Raw genomic sequence first — 19,806 nt, 5'->3', positions numbered from 1 at the left:
AACAGAACTGATGTGTAATCAGAAGGGCTTGCAGTCTCTCAGGGAAGTGAGACTATGCATGTGGAGCAAGTGGCGGTGGGGCTTTGGGCTCTGGTAGCACAGGAATTTGGCAGCTTTGAGGATGGGAGATTCCATCCGCAGGTCAGTTCCCCTGCAGTCAGGAAGTGGTAAATGTGGATCGCCTTATCAGAAGCTGCCTTATCAGAAGCTCCCTGAGTTAACGCTGAGCTTCTGAGTCCACCTGAGGCTGTTGGGTGATTAACCCTTTAGTCACTGGTTTGGGACCAGCCTGGGCCAAAGTGCGACCCTCCACACTCATGGTTCTTTGTGTAAAGGAGATTGCTACCAAGCTCCAGGTAGCTGAGTTCGACCTCTGGAGTGCATCTGGTATAAAGAGCCCCACCCTCACCCCATTCCACACAAAATAGTTAAAATGGGAAGAAAGCTAAAGACACTTTAGCAGTGTTCGTGAGATGTTGTATTTACATGATAGGAGGAAAGTTAAGTGCAAACCAGTGCAGTGATCCAGGGGCGGGGTGGCTGGATATAATCATGCCGTGCGTGCGTTGAAGAGTACCGTGCTCATACACGCATAAAACCTGAAAGGGAAACAGGGAATGTATGGACTATCCCGGCAAAGTATCACGAGCAGGGGCTGTGCCTCACTCACTTTACTAGTAAGAGCAGAAAAAGCAGGTGTGCGGGTTTTCTGTTGGCCCGTTTGGTTTTTTTTTTTGATACTTGGCCGGTGGATCCAAACACTTCCAGACTCGCTCCGGCTCCCCGGGGGAGACGAGAAAGGAAAGGCCACCCAGACAGACACCGCTCCTCTTAGCAACCGAGCGGGTCGGAGGCCGAAACGGAGGGAAGGGGCGGAGCAAACATGGAGGGCGTGGCTAGGCAGGGAGGGGCCGGCAGGCTGCGGGGGGGGGGGGGGGGCTGCTGCGCACGCGCGCCGGCGCGCCCCGCCGCCATGGCGCTGGCGCCGTCCAGTCAGCCGCGGGTGGCGGCGGCGACTTCCCCGCAGGAAGTTCGGTCTCCGCCTCCTCCCCCCGCCCCGCCTGCTCTGCGGCGGAGGCGGCGGCGGCGGCGGCGGCGGCGTTCCTGCCTCTCCGCCACCTCCCCCGCAGCCTCTGACCCCCGGCCGGCGTTGTTGGCGGGGAGGGGGACAGTAGTAGTAGACGCCCGCCCCTGCCTCAGAGAAGGTGAGTTCCCGCCCGGCGGCGGGGGCGGCCCGAGCTTCAGCCCTCCACTCCCGCGGCCGAGGGAAGGCCGGCCGGGGGCCCCGCCTGCGAAATGGCCGACGCCCCGGGCGCGGCCCTCGGAGCGCTCCTCTCCTCTCTCTCCTCCGCGGCGCCGTGGCCCAGGGACGCCGCCACCGCCTGGCGCGGAAGCCGAGGCTGAGGGCCGAGCGGGGCCGGGAGGAGAGGCGGCCGGGCCGAGGGAAGCGGGCGTCCGGGAGGAAGCCCCCCCCCCCCCGCCGGGGCGGCCTCGGTGTGGCGGAGTGGAGAGTAGGCCTCCCGGCGGGCCCCCCTTAGGGAGCGCTGGACGTTTGCCCAGGGGCGAGCAGAGGTGAGGCGCAGGGGCTCACCCCGAGACTTGGCTCGGCTTCCGGAGACCCTGGAAGACAAGTTTCTGGAAAAGAAAGAAAAAAAAAAAAAAAAGCACAAACGTACCTTGACGTTATGGCTCGAGTTTTGGGTGTGTACTGCCCAACGTGGGGGCGCTGAGGATCGGGGTTCTCGGTGCCCCCGGGGTGACTCGGGCCTTTTGCAGGAAGGAGACTGGAGAGGTGGTGCCAAGGGGCAGAGGCTTAGTCATTATTGCTCCTGCCATCTGGGGATTGTGGAAGTTAGGCGCCCGGCCTGCCACAGAGACGGAGACGGCGCCTCTGCTACCCTAAGAAATGGTCTCATAGTCTACGAAAGGCACTGCCGAGTTGTGGGAAACAAGCCTGGAATGACCGGAAGAGCCTTTGCTGGGGGGGGGGTGCTGCGGGAGGCCGCCCTGGTCTAGAGAGAGTTCCTGGGCAGCCAGAGCTACCTAGTGAGACACTACCTAGTCAGGTGGGGAAGGAGGTGGGGTGGGGTGTAAGGTTGTAAGCATTTTAAAGTTATAAAGAGTGGTCTCTGCTACGGGTAGACCACCTGTCTAGCATGCCCGAGGCCCTGAGCATCACAAACACAAAAGAAACCAGAGACCCGTCATCAGGTGAGGGCCGAAATAAACAGTAAACTTGACAGCCAGAGTTTTTCCTTAATGTGGGGCAGGGGACTTGTAGCCTGCTAGGGGCCGTGTTAAATTGTGGTTAAGTCACTATATGGATGGAGGTTTGGAGAGTTTTGATAGTCTAGTCTCACCAACACATTTACCGAAATACAAAAGGTTGTTGACTATCCCAGTAGAAATACTGGTTCTTGTGGGTACTGCACACCTGCAGACAGCCTGAACCTGTGAAATAGCTGTTTAAAGCAGTTTTGGAAACAATTTTATATCGTGGCACTTGATCCCCACTGCAGTAAACACCCAGAGTCAGTAAAACACCCAGAAAAAAAAAAAAAAAATTAACACTTGCTGTGTTGCCTTATATTGTTCCTTTCTTCAGCATGAAAGATAATAGAAGCCAGATTATTGCAGGATAATTTAGATTCCATTTTCTAGAATATCTGTAAACATAATACTGAAAGTAACTTTTTTCATATCTGTGTTTTATTTCCTTTTTTTTACACAGTTCATTTTGGAGAAATAGTACAGAAGTAAAATAGTATTATCCTTAAAACTTTTTTATGAACACTTCTATTCAGTACAGATGTTACTGGAAATTTATTACAATAAAATAAATAATATTCAGTCAGCCTAGAATATCCTGACTGAGGTTTGTTGGGGTTTTTTGTTTTTAATCTGATTTTTTTTTTCCTTCAAGACAGGGTTTCCCTGTGTAGCTTTGCGCCTTTCCTGGAACTCACTTGATAGGCCAGGCTGGCCTTGAACTCACAGAGATCCACCTGGCTCTGCTTCCTGAGTGCTGAGATTAAAGGCGTGCGCCACCACCGCCCAGCTTTTAATCTGATTTTTTTTTTTCCTTTTTTGCCTTTAAAACTTCCTGCCTGTCACCAAGTATGTCTGGACAGCTTATGTCAACATTTTAGTTCTTTTTAGTTCTAAGGTCAGATCACAGGATGATTTAGAATCAGCTCTTCATGGGAAAACAAGACCAGCTTTTCTGCCTGTTTCCACATCTACTTTCCTTTCAATGACTCTAATATGTGTGAAAGACTAAGTGATAATTCACTTAGCAGTAACCTCTGTACTACTTATAGGTGGTAAAAATGATACAGGTGAGAGAGGAGTCTTCACCAAGAATAGGTTTTATTGCTAGTTTCTCTACAAGTGTATGACCCTAAGAAAGTTCTGTACTTTTTGGTTTGGGGTTATGTCATCTACTGAGTGAAGTAATTGGACTAGCCCAGTGGTTCTCAACCAACGATATGTGTGTCCCAAGCTCCCCATCCTCCATTTGGCAAGGTCTAGAGACACTGTTGCTTGTTGCCACTGGATAGAAGAATGTGGTCAGCAAGTGCTATAGGTAATCTATTTGGTATAGGACAGAGATGCCACAAACACTCTAAAATACACTAGACAACCCCCACATACACAACAGACTTATTCTACCTAGAACAGTATTGTCAAGGTTGAGGAACCCTACACTAACCAAACTCTGAAGGCCTGTGTAGATTAGATTTACAGTTTGGGCCTGATTTTAGCAGTCTGTTGGTTGTATTTCTTCCATGGTGTGACTGTGTGCTGGGACAGTAATCATAGAACATGGAAGTTTGTACTCTTAATGGCCATTTGATGGCATCCAAAAAAATCTGAGTTAAGATCAAAGATACAACAGTTTAAAAGGTTACCTAGTCACTGTTACAGGCCTTTGGAACTCCTTGCCAATCATCTCATCTTGCAAGTGTTGGGAGTACACCACTGTTCCTGGTTTAGAACTCAATATATTTTATTTTTGATAGCTATAAAAGGTAGGCTAGGGCCAGGTATGGTGCCAACACTAAGGAGGCAGAGGCAAACAGATCTCTTGAGTTTTAGGCCAGTTTGATCTACATAGACTGCCTCCCACCTACTCCCACCCCCTAAAAAAGTTAGACTGGGCATGTAACGCAGTTCAAAGACTGAGACAGGAGGCTCGGGAGTCCAAGGCTGACCTGGGCTGCACTGTGAGACCTTGTCTTAGAAAAAGAAAATATTTGAATAGTTATTAATTTCCAGTTATGCTGGTAGACAAAAAAAAAAAAAAAAAAAGGCGATGCTTGGAACTTAATGTGTATGTGCGGGTCTGTGTGTAAGGCCATGTTAGGATACCCCTCCAGAAGTTAGAAAAGAATTATTCTGGCCGGGTGGTGGTGGCGGCGGCACATGCCTGTAATCCCAGCACTTAAGAGGCAGAGGCAGGTGGATCTCTGTGAGTTCGAGGCCAGCCTGGTCTACAGAGCTAGTCCAGGACAGACTCCAAAGCTACAGAGAAACCCTGTCTCAAAAAACCAAAAAAAAAAAAAAAAAAAAAAAAACCCAAATTATTCTGCCTCAGTCATTACAGTTCCATTCTCACTTTGGAAATTGGACGAGTAAAACCTTTTTTTAAGCAGGAAGCTGATTAATAGGATCACATGAGTTTGGGGCCAACTTGAACACAGTGAAATCCTGTCCCAAGAAGAGTCAGTATCATTACGGTCACTTTGTGTGCACTAATTTGGAATCAAGGGAAGTTGTGGAAACCTTTTTACCTTACTGACTACAGTCAAATGTAGCTAAACTACATATTTTTAAATAATTCAAAGTAATTGCAAGACAGTATATTCAAGTTCTTTCTAAAACGTTTCTGACTTCACAGTTCTTTGAGCACACATTTTAAAGCAAGCCTTTTAAACCTGTATACGGGTGCGGAAGTCAGGCTTAGTTTAAAGATAACCAGCATAAGTACAGAGTTTTTCATTTTTGCAAAAGTTAAAACTATAGTACAGATACATGTAACAGACCCCCATTCAAGGTATGCTTTTCCGGTTTTTTGTTTTTTGGGGGGGGTAATAGAATTTTTATTTATCCCTTTAAAACTATATATATATATATATATATATATATATATATATATATATATATATATATAAATGCAACATGTTTTGATCATATCCATCCTCTTATTCCCCCTTGGAACCCCACTGGAGCTTCCCTAACAAGTACCCCCTCAAAAACATTGTCCTTTTTTTATTTAAATATAAAAACATTTTATGTACAGCTGTAGGAGAAATAATAGATAGCTTGAACTTAAAAACAGGTTATAGGGTTGGGGATTTAGCTCAGTGTTAGAGCATTTGCCTAGCAAGTACAAGGCCCTGGGTTCGATCCTAAGCTCAAAAAAAAGAAAAAAAAGGTTATAATTCCAAAGTCCAGGGTTATTTTAAACAGTAAAAGATTTTCTCTGTAGAAAATAGTAAAAATGATAACATTTCCCAATAAGCCCCTTTAAGCCAAATGATAGCTGAATTATAAATATTGATTAGGTTCTGGGACACAGAAGAGACCTATCTTCATCTGTTCAGAGAGCTATGTTTTAAGTTGTGTAAGTGAGATTCCTATTCATCTTCCCCTTCACTGTTTGATTTATGGCAGACATTTTTCTATAGGCTAGTCCATACTCTAAAAAGATTTTAGCCTCCCCTTCTAAAAGTATGACCAGCATTTTCTCTCATCAGCTTGATACAGTACAAATTCTTTATCCTAATAGTGAAATGTTTCACTAAAGCTTGCCCAGTGACTGGGCAAAACCAAAACTTATTATAAGCCACTGCCATCCTAGGGTCACCTCTGCTAGGTAGCCTCCCTGGATCTATGGGTTGCAGTCTGATTGTCCTTTGCTTTATATCTAGTTATTTTCAATAAAATATAGCTAACAAGATTGAACCAAATCTATGTTTCCATGTTGTGGATGTGGATAGAACTCAGATCATCAGGCTTAGTGGCAAGTGCCTTCACCAATCTACATTCACACTTAGGCACTAGATACAACTTTTTTTGTTTTTTTGTTTCCTGAGACAGGGTTTCTCTGTGTAGTTTTGGTGCCTGTCTTGGATCTCACTCTTTAGAGCTCACAGAGTTAGGCCTGACTCTACCTCCCGAGTGCTGGGGTTAAAGGTGTGCTCCACCACTGCCCAGTTAGACACAACTTTTTCAAGGCAAAAGAGTTTGTTGTAATGACTCAGAGGTTAAAGAGTACTGACTACTCATAGAGGACTTGGATTCAGTTCCTAGCACCTTGTCATGGCTCAGTTCCACCTCAACAAAGCTTAAATTATTTAAAATCTGTCGAGGTTTAGTGAAGGTGAGGAAGCGCCTTCCAAGGTTGCAAAAGCAAATTGATAATAAAGGACGTATACATTAAAAAAAAAAAAAAAGATTGAACCAAATCAGCTTCCATGAGTCAGCAGTATTAGTATCAAGAATGAGTAATTATTTCAAAGAAAAGTTCATTTCGAAACCCAAATGAAATAAAGTGGTATCTGGGAAGTGAAAGATATTTCAAACTTTTATCTCTGGCCCAAAATAATGGATAGTTTCTAAGTGAGATTCACTGGGTCATTTCACACAGGTTGTGAGTATATCCATGTGCCCTAGGGAGTTATATAGCTCTTACGACATTCTTCAGGGTTCTATGTCTCCTAGAGATGGGCCATGTTTTAGTAATCCTTGGCCAAGGTTATCTTTGCTTATTTTTTGTTTTTCGAGACAGGGTTTCTCTGTGTTGTTTTGGTGCCCGTCCTGGATCAGGCTGGCCTGGCTCTGCCTCCCAAGTGCTGGGATTAAAGGCGTGCATCACCACCGCCCAGCTGGCCAAGGATATCTTAAAAGGGAATTTTAAAGATGAGTTTCCTCTGAGCAAATACCGTTCAGGGTTTTGCTCAGATCTAGGTGCTACCTACCTTCTACCATCACCCCCCATCCCTGGGGAAAGAAGTGAATGAATCATGACACAGCTACAGTAATTCCTCCCTTAATTTTTTTTTTCTTGTATGTATTGGGTTGTTGATACTAAAATTGGAAGTATATGCATTTTTCTTTTACTATGCCATGGACATTTCTTCATAACACCACCACTTTTCCAATTTAAGTAAGTACATAAAAGGCAGCATTTTAGCATATACCCATAATCCTAGCACTCAGGAGGCAAAGACAGGAAGTTCTGAAGTTTGAGGCTAGCCTGTCCAAAATAGTTCCATATTATCAATAGCTAAGTGATGAGACTACATCTCAAACAACAGAAATGAATACCTGCATATAAAGTACAATTTTGGTGTTAAATAATTGGCATTTGTCCTTAGTTGTTTCATGTTGATATAACCAAATACCACACTATTTTTTAAGATTTATTTATTTATTATGTACACAGAAGAGGGCGCCAGATCTCATTACAGATGGTTGTGAGCCACCATGTGGTTTCTGGGAATTGAACTCAGGACCTCCAGAATTGCAGTCAGTGCTTTTAACCTCTGAGCCATCTCTCTAGCCCCACACTATTTTATTTTAAAAGATTCCTCAGTTCTAGAGTCTGGTGATTTCTATTTTAAGATGTCAGCCTCTGGTGAAAGCCATCTTAATGAAGGGAGGCAAGAGTCTGCATGTGGAAAAAAATTAAACTTTCAGCTTCAAGCTCTTATAACTAGCATTAATCCAATCTTAAATTGATGACCCCATGACCTAAATACTTCCCATTAGGCTTCACCTAACTTGTACTGGGGATAGTTTCCAATATGGGCTTTGTCAAACTGTAGCAAAGTCCTGCTCATAAACTGGTAAGCATGTGTAAAATAAATTTCAATAGTTAGGTACTTATGATTGAACTGTAGACCATGTAAATATAGTGAGGCAAGATTTACTATGAAGAAGGAAAAGTTAGCCCAAGTCCTAAAAGTTAATATACAACATGACTAGCCTGAGGAATTTGTATGGCTTTGCATTTTTGATGAAATTTATATGGTCACATTTTTACCAACTGTAGGAGAAGGTTGCCTGCCACAGGTGAAGAGGGTTTGTGGTTCCTCCCTGTGATTTTTATAGAACATTAATAGTATACAGTTGTATTTAATTATCTGCAGGAAATTGATTCCAGACTCCTTACCTCTTGTAACAAAATATACAAATGTTCAAGTCTTAATTAGTGTAGTTGTATATAGCCTTTATACATTCTCCTATACACTAGAGTCATCTCTAGATTACTTGAAATATCCAGTGACCCAGTACAGTATAAATATTAGGTAAATAGTTGTTAAACTATATTGTTTAGGGAATGATGACAGGGAAAATAAGTTTTCTCACTCTCTATGAACATGTTCTTTTTAAATCAGTAGTTGATTAAATCCAATAATTTGGAACACAGGGATATACGGAGGTCTCAGCGTAGTTAGAATCAGTGACTAATAAATTTACTTCATTTCTTGAGATTGTTTGCTACCAAAAAGTGCCCAGGTTCAGTATCTTAGTCCATATTTCAATATTGTGCCCCAGCCCACTTCCATAGAGCCTAATCATTGGTTTCCAGGTACCTTCTCATTTAGAGTGATGTTTTCTGGACCACAGGAAATGTTCCATCCAAGTAGGATAGTACACACCTATAATTACAAGTACTCATGAGGCTGAGGTAAGGAGGCCTAAGAGATGGCTCAGTGGGTAAAGATTTGCACCTCCATATCTGAGGGCCTGAGTTCAATCCCTGGGAGCCACCTGGTAGAAGGAGAAAGAACTGATGCCAGCTAGTTACATACCCTGATTTCCACACACCTGCTCTGGCATGTACACCCAACACACACAATAAACAAATGTAATTTATTTTTTAAGTTTGAAAGAAAATTACCATATTACCTATTAGGCTTGAATAACATTTTTATGTTAAAATTGACATTCTCATTAGTAAAAAGCTACTACTATAACCTTGTAAGCAGTTGGGAAATTAAAATTTGAGGTAGTATATGAAATATCTTCAACTGAAGATTGAAAACACAACAGCCTATTTACTCTGTAGATACCAGGAGTGAATTCAGACAGGTTTTTATAAAAGACATCTGTGGAGTGGTGTTGCTGTTTGAATGATCAAAGATTTTTCATTATGAGATAGGTTGAAAATAAAGAGACTGTATCTTTCGGAAGCTTTTAAAAATAGATAAGACAGGCCGTAGTGGCGCATGCCTTTAATCCCTGCATTTAGGAGGCAGAGACAGGCGGATCTCAGTGAGTTCAAGGCCAACCTGGTCTACAAAGTGAGTTCCAAGACAGCCAGGACTGTTATACAGAGAAATCCTGTCTCAAACAACAAAAAAAGTAGCAAATAAACCTCATCTATGCCATTTTACTTAATTCTTTTAAGAACCCTGTGGTAGATGTTATTGTCCTTTTGGTGGATAAAGACCCTGACTCAGAAAAAAGTGTGCTGACTTATTTGGATAATTAGAGTTTAAACTCAAACTTGGGTCCTGTCTCTAAAGCTCACCCCTCACACCTCTTCTGCTGTAGCTACCTCATCAGTGGCTTCTACTACAGTAAAGGTGATACTCCCTTTGATAACCTTTTAAGTTGAGGCTTCAAATCATGGAAAGAGAGCTGTGAACTGCTGAGTGGGCTTGCCACTAGGTCATAGATGAAGATACTGACCCAGATGAGTTGTGACTCTCAGCTAGTCACAGATGGGAATATACCTGTGCATCAGTGATTCTCAACCTGTGGGTCAAGACCCCTCTTTTTTCCGCAGAGGTCACCTAGGACCATTAGAAAACATAGATACATTTACATTATGATTCACAACAGTAGCTAAATTACAGTTAAGAAGTAGCAACGAGGGGTTGGGGATTTAGCTCAGTTGTAGAGCACTTGCCTAGCAAGCACAAGGCCCTGGGTTCGGTCCTCAGCTCCAGAAAAAGAAAAAAAAAAAAGTAGCAACGAAAATAATTTTATGGTTGGGGGTCACCACAACAATGAGGAACTGTATAAAGGTTCAAAGCATTATGAAGTTTGAGAACCACTACTGTACATGAAGTCTGAGTCCCTGTCCAGTGTTTTCCCTTAGATGGTGTGGCTTCCATTCTGTATCTTGTCTGTATAATGGTGTCCTGGCAGGGGATAGGGGATAGCCATTAAGCACTACTATCTGTGTATAATAGTCTTTTCCTACTCTGGTGTCTTAATGTTCAGAGACCTAGATAAACTTCATCTCTCTATCTTGGTATTTTAGATGCAAAAGTACTAGGTACATTTATTTTAATGAAACATAAAATTCAGTTGTGCTGTTTTTAAAGAGCTCATCTAAGTGGTTCCCACATACGCATACATATTTATTTTGCATGTAGGTGTGTACCTGGGGGGGGGGTACACTGAGGGGACCTGGTGGGACACCTTGGAGTCGGTTTTCACCTTTCTTGTTGTTCCCAGGGATCAGACATAGGTGACTGGGCTTGGCCCTAGGTGCCCTTTACTGAGCCAGCTTCCCAACCACCTCATCTGGTTTTATCCATTGGTTATCTTGTCTGAAACTACATCGTAGTTCATATGTGGTTGAGATTAAAAGTTTTTTAATTTAAAGATTAAAAGATTGTAGTTATTTCTTAGCTTTGGGTTTAGGGGACTTGGAGTCAGGTCTCAATTTTGCCATTAATTGTTGGGCAAGTCACTTTGACTTTCTGGTTTTTTTTTTTAAGGTTTTTTTTTTTAAGGTTTTTTTTTTTTAATGTATATTGGGGTTTTGCTTGTAGGTATGTCTGGGTGAGGGAACTGGAGTAACAGACAGTTGTGAGCTGCCATGTGGTTGTTGGAATTGAACCCGAGTCCTTTGGGAAGAGTGGCCAGAGCTCTTAACCGCTGAGCATCTCTCCAGCCCCTTCTGAGTTTAATGTTTTTGTTTTTTAAGATTTCTTTATTTATTATGTATACAGCATGTTTGACTGCAGGCCAGAAGAGGGTGCCAGATCTCATTACAGATGGTTGTGAGCCACCATGTGGTTGCTGGGAATTGAACTCAGGACCTCTGGAAGAGCAGTCAGTGCTCTTAACCTCTGAGCCATCTCTCCAGCCCCGAGCTTTTTTTTTTTTTTAACCTGAAGTTATTCACATGGCTGTATTTTGCCTAATAATGGCCAGAAAATACATGTTTTAAAAAAATATTTTTTGTGTGTGCCTTTATATGTCCAATCTAGGATCAACAAATAAGAGAAACGGTATCTGCCCAGGATCCTGGCTTATTTCACTTGATGTGATGATCTCTAATTTGCATCCATTTTTTAGCAAACAACATTTCATTTTTTATGGCTGCATAAAATTCTGTTGTGCAGTATATACCACATTTTTTATCCATCTATCTGTTGATGGAGAACTTGATTCTGTAACCTGGCTATTGTGGACAGTGCTGTAGTAAATATGTTGGCTTGAGTCATAGAGGTTGATACCCAGCAGTGGGAAAGTTGGGTTATACAGTAGTTCCTAGTTTCTTGGGTTTTTTGTTTTAAGAGCTTCATACACATTTCCATAGTGTCTGGTCAAGCTTATATTCCTACCAGCAATGCATACCTCCCCCAAAGTCCTTGATAGCATTTATTATTGTTTTCTTAATGCTAGATAGCATTCTGACCTGGTTAAAACTCTGAATATAATAATAAAATTTTGGATTAATAGATTATAAGCACATGCTAGTGTATCTGCCTTTACATGCATTCTTGGGATTTGAACTCTTCAGTCTTTGTAGTTATGTGACAAACATATTACCCACTGAGCAAACATCATAATGTGGGGTGGGGGGGGCATGCATGCCATGGTGTGAATATGTGGAGGTTAGAATTGAACTCAACCAGAGTCAGTTCTGTCCTACCATATGAGTTATCAAACTCAGATCCTTAGGCTTGGTGGCAAGCACCATTACCAACTGAAGCATCTCACCATTATGACAATGCATTTAAACATTTTAGTACACTATGTTTGACCATCTTCTTCACCTCCCCCAACCTCTCCCAAATCTTCCCTACCTTCCTACCCATCCAACTTCATGCATTCTGTGTGTGTGTGTATGTTTGTGTGTGTGTGTGAGAGAGAGAAGGGGGGGTGGGGGATGAGAACAAAACAAAGAAGTGTGACCAAAAAAAAAAAAAAATGCCAAAACAAAAACATGGACTTTTTTTTTTTTATTGGCCAAGTACTCCTGGGCATGAGACCTGCTATGGAGTGTGGTTGATACACCTAGTGACACTCCATTGAGAAGACTAATTTTCCCCTTCCAAGCAGGTATCAGTTACATTTAGCTTCTTGTTTAGGAGCGGAACTTTATGTCCACTTTCCCTTTTCAGGGCTGAGATCCCATCTGGCTTGAGCCTGTGCAGATCTTGTGCATGCTACCGCAGTCTGCATTCCTGTGTGCATCAGTCCTGCTGTTGTCTAGAAAGTTTCCCTGGAGTCCTCCTTCACTCCTGACTCTTACAGTCTTTCTGACTTCTCTTCCATGTTGATCCCTGAACCTTAAAGATGGGAGTTTAATGAAGACATCCTGTTTAAGACTGAGTTCTCCAAAGTGTCACTTTCCACACATTGTCCAGTTGTACTTCTCTGTGCTGATTCTCATCTACTGCAAGAAGCTTCTCCGATGAGAGGAAGGCTCAAAGCAGTGCTCTGATCTGAGAATCCAGCCTAGTGTGGCCACTAGGGCTCCCTAATAGAGAGTGAGTCTGAAAGTCAGTGGATGTCATAAAGGAATGGAGATGCACTGGAAGAAATAGCTGAAGTGGGTAGGTGGTAGAGAAGAACCAGGTAGACACTGGGTCAGCACCCAGAGGTCCCTAGGGGATTAAGGTTACTAGAAAGAGGAGCTCCTGCAGGACTAAGGAAGTCTGGAGAAACCAGAATGGAGGGCAAGGATGATGATAATAGATATAATACATTCTTAATCAAAATGGTTTTTTCAGGGCTTTAAAAAAAATGCTCACTGGGCATGATGGTACACACTTTTAATCCCAGCACTTGGAGGCAAAGACAGGTGGATCTTTATGAGTTTGAGGCCAGCTTGGTCTACATAGTAAGTTCCAGGACAAACAGGACTATGTAGAGAGGCCCTGTCTCAAAAGTGAAACAAATAAACAAAAGCTAAGTTTTTAGTAGTTGGCAAGATGGTTCAGTGGATAAAGAATCTTGCCTCTGGAGCCTGATAGTCTAAGTTTGATTCCTAGAACCAACATGGTAGAAGAACTGATTTATGCAAGTTGTCTTCTGACCTCTATACGTGTACACACCTCTGCACGCATGCGCGTGCACACACATACAATGTAAAAAAAAAAAAGTTTCAGACTGACAACAAAACAATAAAGGTATATTTTGTAGGTGATCTGTGTTGGTTGCCTGGGTATGAACGCTAATCTATGTGACAAAACTGTGCTTGGTTTCAGGTGAATGAGAGTTGAGTATTAGAAAAAGTAGATGTATTCTCTACTCCGAGATTTAGCTCCCTGATTGTTGTAGTCTTCACTTTGTGGAGCATTGGTGCTGAAATACTGAAGCAGTTAATGGTTGAATATGATCACATTTCACCATCAAGTTCTCAGCCTGATAACGGTAAGGTTTCACTCACATATGTGCCATCTGAAATCTTTAGGGACTGGCTTGTTTTACTTGGCATAGTGTCTCTGCAAGGTTCATCTGCTTTGTCCACTTGTCAGTGGGTGGATGCTGGGACTGTTTCTGCTTTTTATCACTGATAATGTTTTTTCCATTAGGTAATTAGACCATCAGTTGCTTTACCCATTTACCTATTGGTTTACATTTAGGTGGTTTTTGTTTTTTTTTTTTCCTTTCTGGGGCTATTAAAAATAAAACCACTATGAACAGTCATGTTTAAGTCTTGTTCAGACATATCCTTCTCTTTGGGGTAAATGCCTCTGAGTGCTTTGACTAGGTCATTACATAGGTGTGTATGTAACTTAGTTAGGTAGCTGCTGAACTGTTTTCCGAGTGATTGTCTCCTTTACCAGTCCTGCCTGAGAGGTCAGGGTTGCAGTTGTTCCTCACCAAGCACTGTCAATCTTTCAGTCATTCCAGGGAATGTGAAGCAATCCTTCACTGTGGTTTGAACTCACACTCATTTTACATCTAATGATCTTTTCCTGTGTTTATTGACCATTTGTATACATGTTCTTCTGAAGTGTCAACATAGTATGCCTTTGTGGGTTAGGGATTCAGCTCAGCGGTAGAGCACTTGCCTAGCAAGCGTAAGGCCCTGGGTTGGGTCCTCAGCTCTGGTTAAAAAAAAAAAAAAAAAAAAACATAGTATGCCTTTGTTTCGTCATGTTTATTGTTGCTATCCTAGTCAGAGTTTTTATGTTTTTCAAATTTAATTTTTATAATTCACCAAAATAGGTTTCAGTTAGACCATTTTCCTGTTTTCAGAATAATCACTGCACATTTGTAACTCTGGAGTGCTTTGTTGGATTGTACTTTTTAAAGGGAAGAAATATTCAATTGTACATAGGGTTTTGCTGCTGCCTCCTAATTTTATAGGGAAAATAAATCCCCAGAAATGTATTTTGATGTGGGGGAAAGAAAGAGAATTAGGAATCGTTGCTGATCCCTCCTAGCAAGAAAAAAAAAATCAAATAAAAATTCTGTAATGTGTGAGTTTCTTCTGAAATGTTTCTACATGAGTTCTGTCCCTCTTGTGTCCATCTCCACTTCCCTCTGTTTCCACCTCATACTTACTGTTCTTGGAAAGAACAAACCAAAAGGCATTCTAGAATGCCTTTATACAAGTCAGAAGTAATAGAGGGGAATCCAAGTGCTGTACAGATGCCACAGAACTCTATTCTGTCCCTTCATCCTCCTTCACACCCTATCCCTAAGAGTAGTTCTCATCTTGTAGCTGATTTTATCGTCTCCAGCATTCCTAAATCACTTTACAAACATCACATTCTTTTATTAGTAAGCCTTAGAGTACTGTAGTCAGGTAAGTATATACATTTATTTGAGTAAACAGGATTTTAAAGATTAAATTACTTTACTGTGGTTCTGTTACTTGTCTTAGAAATCAATAATACAGGAAACTGAGTCATCACAGCTTTAGAAATTATCTAATATTGAGATCAGGTCACTGCCACAGACGTGATTCACACATCCCTGTTGCCTTACATTTTCAGCTGTATGAAAACATCCCATGTGTCAACTCCCTTTTTATACTTTTTCTCCCAATGTAGAAGAATAGTGAAGTTATTTGTGTATGGTTTGTGAGATATTTGACCATTTTGATACTAGTCTTTGATATATAGTACCAAAATATTTAGCACTTGCTGAAGTAGGTTTTAATTTGGTCTTCCTTTTGTTACTTTAACCTTTCTAAGAACAATGAATCTTTCAGAACAAAATAATCTAGTAAGATTTTTTTCTCCCATCTTTTCTATAGAGAATCCCTTTTTGTCAACCTAATGAAGCATTCAAACAAGTCATATGACTCTTTTCAAGATGAACTTGAAGATTATATTAAAGTACAGAAAGCCAGAGGCTTAGAGCCAAAGACGTGTTTCAGAAGAATGAGAGGGGATTATTTGGAAAGCTGTGGGTACAGAGAAGAGTTTGATTCCAGACCCAGGTATAGCATGTTTGATCAAAGACTCCCATCTGGAACCAACCATACCTACCCAAGATCATGCAGTAGTTCACAGACAGAAGACCGCTTGCCCCAGTGGTTACCAGCTCATGGAAAGCTGAGCTTAGACTCTCTGAGCTACTGTCAATTTACCAGGGACAGCTTCTCAGAAAAATCAGTCCCCTTCAACCTTAGTCAGCAAGAATACAGCTGTGGCTCATATAGTGTAGAATCTGTAGTTCACAAGCACCTCAGCTCAGGACACAGTACCATTGACCCTCAAGCCAGTCATAGACAAATGCACCAGAAGAGGAAAAGACATCTAGAGGAGAGCAGAGAAAAGGAGGAAGAACGGCCCAAACACGAGAGGAAAAGGAGTTCAGAGGAAATGGATTTAAACAAACACAGGAGCATCCAAAGAAAGAAAACAAAGGCAGAAACAGAAACTCTACAGGACGGTACAGAAAAGCTTAAGAACCGAAAAGAGAGAAAAGGCCGAGATGTGTCCTCTAAGAAAGAGGACCGTAAGCGTAGAAAGGAGAAAAAGGAACAAGGCGAAGAAAGGACAGAGGAGGAGATGCTTTGGGACCAGTCTATCCTTGGATTTTGAAGCTCCTAAGTCAGTTCTCCTGAGGCTCAACTGAAAGCATCTGAGGAGCTTGGTTCTGTGCGTTCATGTTCATGTCACTTTCCTATGTGGACAGAAGTTTCAACTTCTAATGAAGTGAACGTGAGGGATTTAGTATGCTTGCTTTCCAACATGCAGATTCCTTTCCTATTTCCTAAAAGCTTTAATAATTTTTCTTACATATAATAGAATTTCCCTTTAAGAAAAGAGTGGCTCTGCTTTGATTCACCAAATTGCTGTGGTAGTGGAATTATTTTCCCTTGGGAGATCATTTATTTAAAATTGGAGGATTAACAGACTTTGTGGAATCTGTTTCTTGGTTGGGTTTGTTTTAGTTTTGAGTCACATATTTTTATGCTCACTGGCTTTCTCTATGAAACAATTTAGATAACCTTTTGTAGATCTAACTTGCAGTATTTTCTGGATTGGAAAGTGAAATACATTATAATAATCTTATCTTACATATAGTTTTAAAAGTTTCAGAGTCTTCACACAAAATCAGTTTATATTCTGAAAATGTTTATAATAATAAAGTATTTTAACTTCTGGATGTTGTTTTGTGTCAGTGGCTCTGTTCTAGTGATTTTCCTTTGGTAGGGGAAAAGCAATAACCACTCTATAATAAAGAGAAAAGATTTTGGAGGTAGAACACACTAAAAAGTTGTAAAAATCCCTTACCTACTGTATCAGGCTTACTCATATTTTATTTTTTATTTTATTTATTTTATTTTTAATTTTTTTTGGGGGGGGGTTTGGGTTTTTTTTTTTTTTTGTTTTTTTTTTTTGTTTTTTTTTTTGGTTTTTCGAGACAGGGTTTCTCTGTGTAGCTTTGTGCCTTTTTCCTAGAACTCACTTGGTAGCCCAGGCTGGCCTTGAACTCACAGAGTTCCATCTGGCTCTGCCTCCCAAGTGCTGGGATTAAAGGCATGCGCCACCACCACCCGTCTTACTCATATTTTATGATAAAAATCTGTGGTTCACCATAATTTTTCCAAATAAATGAAACTAATGAGAGGGATTTATGAAAAAGAATATGTTATTCTATCCTTGGCAATGCTGTACAAATACCAAGACAACAAGGTTCTATAATTTCTTCAAAATGACTCAAGGTCAACAATTAGCATCATACAATTGCATATTAAATGACACTAAATATGTCGTGCAGTTCCTTTAAAACATTTTAACTAAAATCATAGGTATTGAACAAGAGAAGACTATAAATATGTATTGATCATATTGAAGAAGCCACTCTGGCTAGCACAATTTTTAAAAAATTAGGACAGAAGGCTTTTGTCCTAAAATGTCCTGTTCTCCAACCCCATTCAACATTGAAACACAAAGTATGTAAAACTGACTGAAGCTGAGCCTTCATTGACACTGCTGTCAAATATCGTATGTGCAAAGGACAGTCTCCACTACAAAGAAACTTTGAACCAAAATAGAAGAGGTGGAGAAACCCTGGTCAAAAGTTAGGAAAATGTCCTAAGTATCATGTTAAAAAAAAAAACAAAAACAAAAAGCTAATCCAAAGTACAAGATGGGGAATAGTATTATTCTTCATACAACTCGGCAAGTGAGAAGAATCAGCAATGAAGAGGACAGAAAGGTCTGGAAATCAGAAGAGAAGAAGCCTAACTACCACAGAGAAATGCAAAGATATACAAAGCAATTTGCAATTTAGTTGTCCCTGCTCCCCAAGCCAGGAAGAAAGAACCAAAGACCACAAGTGTAAGGTAAGCCAGAGTGCCAGCCATTCACAGTAACATCAAACTACAGTCCTAACCGCAGGAAAAAACAAAACTGGCCCTTAGAAATTTTTAAATCCAGGAGGATTAGCCTGAAACTGTCCTCCAGACAAGCCATCTTTGGAGAAGTCCGTTACATCGCCCAGCAAAACCTCAGAGTGCTATGCAGTCTTGAGAAGTGCTCACCAGAAGTACTTCGTCCCAGACTGGCTGCTCAGAGGACCAGAAAATAGTGAACAATCACAATTCAAGGTTCCTGTAGATATATTGCTTCAGTGACAGGATGGGAGAAGGCCCCTTAGGTACAAATATAGATAAGGAGCAATGTCTCTCACCAGCCCAATGGGGAATTTGGGTTGTTGGGAGGAAGTGAGCAAGGGGCATGGTCATCAGTGGTCCTGTGACAAGAATCAAGACTAGTCACATGGTTTCACACAGGGCCTAGGTCTGAAAGACTAAGACCAGAGTTGGCAAAGGGCTTGTATAGACTATTTTGGACTGCCAGCTCCCAAATAATAGTCCAAAGACTTATTAATTATGAGATCTTGGCCTTAGCTTAGGCTTGTTCCCAACTAGCTCTTATAATAACCCATTTATGCTAATCTACATTATGCCACATGGCTCTTTACCTCTCCTCCATACTGTACGTCTGATTTCCCTGTGTCTTGCTATCAAATTCTGCCTCTTTTCCCAGGGTTCTTATCTCTTTCCAGAAGTCCCACCTATCCTTTCCTGCTTAGCTACTGGTCACTCAGCTCTTTATTAAACCAATCAGAAGGTGCCTTGGCAGAGACACATCTTCATAGTGTACAAAAGGATTATCCCACAACAGGCTTGGCTTCCATGAACTCCGTCAAATAAGTTGGTTTGATTGCTTTCTCTGAAACATTCCAGGGATACACCACCAGTTTGTGTAATGCCACATCTAGATACACAGACTGCAGGCCACCAGAGTGAGTATGTACCCTGTTGACTGGTACACATGCTAACAAACCTTGTTCTAGACAGTGAGACAGCTCCTGCTTTCACACTGCCTCCAAGTGTACAGACTTAAAGCTTCCAGAAGTAAATATAGCATTTCTTCTTTTTTTGGGGGGGGAGGTGTTTTGTTTTTTTGTTTTTTCCAAGACAGGGTTTCTCTGTAGCCTTGGGGCCTTTCCTGGAACTCACTCTGTAGCCCAGGTTGGCCTCGAACTCACAGAGATCCACTGCCTCTGCCTCCTAAGGCGCCACCACTGCCCAGCAAACATATCCTTTCTGGAGACATAAATTACCTCATTTCTCCTGGAGAGAAATCCGGGGCAGGTTGTAGACTGTTTGCTACAACCTAGTCCCACCTGGACTTTGGTGAATACTTGAACCTAAAAAAGGATATGGAAGATGGGGCTGGAAAGATGGCTCCACAGTTAAGAGCACTTGTTCTTGAAGAAAACCTGGGTTCAATTTCCAGCACCCACATGGGGACTCACAGCAGTCTATAACTCTAGTCCCAGGAGATTGAACACCCTCTTCTGACCTCTGCAGGTACCAGAAATACATGTAGTGCACAGGCAAAACATTCATACTCAATAAGACAAAAGTCTGAAACTGATGACCCAGCCCTAAACAAGCATAACCTGAAGGCCCACACCAGACATATCCTTAGCAGCGACAGAATGTCATAGTAAATGGTATGGACAACTACACCTATCAGAATCTTCATAGGTTGCTCATTCTTTCTGTCCCTACACATGATGATAGATAGATAGATAGATAGATAGATAGATAGATAGATAGAT

General features: G+C 41.7%; 2 protein-coding genes across 4 annotated transcripts in view; one reads left to right on the top strand and one right to left on the bottom strand.

Annotated features, from left to right (window-relative positions):
* Nucleotides 1-6,993, bottom strand: part of Smyd1 (SET and MYND domain containing 1) — a 69,064-nt gene extending 62,071 nt beyond the window's left edge. Inside the window, exons 1-2 of the mRNA XM_036181923.1 lie at nt 6,984-6,993; nt 1,677-1,812 (exon numbers count right to left, since the gene is read on the bottom strand). Coding sequence (XP_036037816.1) covers nt 1,677-1,812; nt 6,984-6,993 — 146 coding nt within the window. The remainder of the gene's footprint in view (nt 1-1,676; nt 1,813-6,983) is intronic.
* Nucleotides 942-16,833, top strand: LOC118580422 (lysine-rich coiled-coil protein 1). Of its 3 annotated transcripts, none has more exons than XM_036182129.1 (3): nt 942-1,205; nt 13,470-13,635; nt 15,473-16,833. In XM_036182129.1, exon 3 carries the CDS (start codon nt 15,495-15,497, stop codon nt 16,263-16,265), a length of 771 nt encoding a protein of 256 aa, XP_036038022.1. In that variant the 5' UTR covers nt 942-1,205; nt 13,470-13,635; nt 15,473-15,494; the 3' UTR covers nt 16,266-16,833. The 3 variants fall into 3 exon arrangements, with proteins under 3 accessions (XP_036038022.1, XP_036038025.1, XP_036038024.1); XM_036182131.1 differs by lacking the exon at nt 942-1,205 and adding an exon at nt 1,219-1,572; XM_036182132.1 differs by lacking the exon at nt 13,470-13,635.
* Nucleotides 16,834-19,806: the final 2,973 nt, after the last annotated feature.

This window comes from Onychomys torridus, chromosome 3 (genome assembly GCF_903995425.1).
Source record: "Onychomys torridus chromosome 3, mOncTor1.1, whole genome shotgun sequence".
NCBI lineage: Eukaryota > Metazoa > Chordata > Mammalia > Rodentia > Cricetidae > Onychomys > Onychomys torridus.
Note: the sequence above shows the minus strand (reverse complement) of the source record. Positions and strands in the feature narration are given on the sequence as shown.

Coding starts and splice junctions, on each gene's coding strand:
- LOC118580422 (XM_036182132.1), top strand. CDS start 15,495: ATGAAGCATTCAAACAAGTCATATGACTCTTTTCAAGATGAACTTGAA.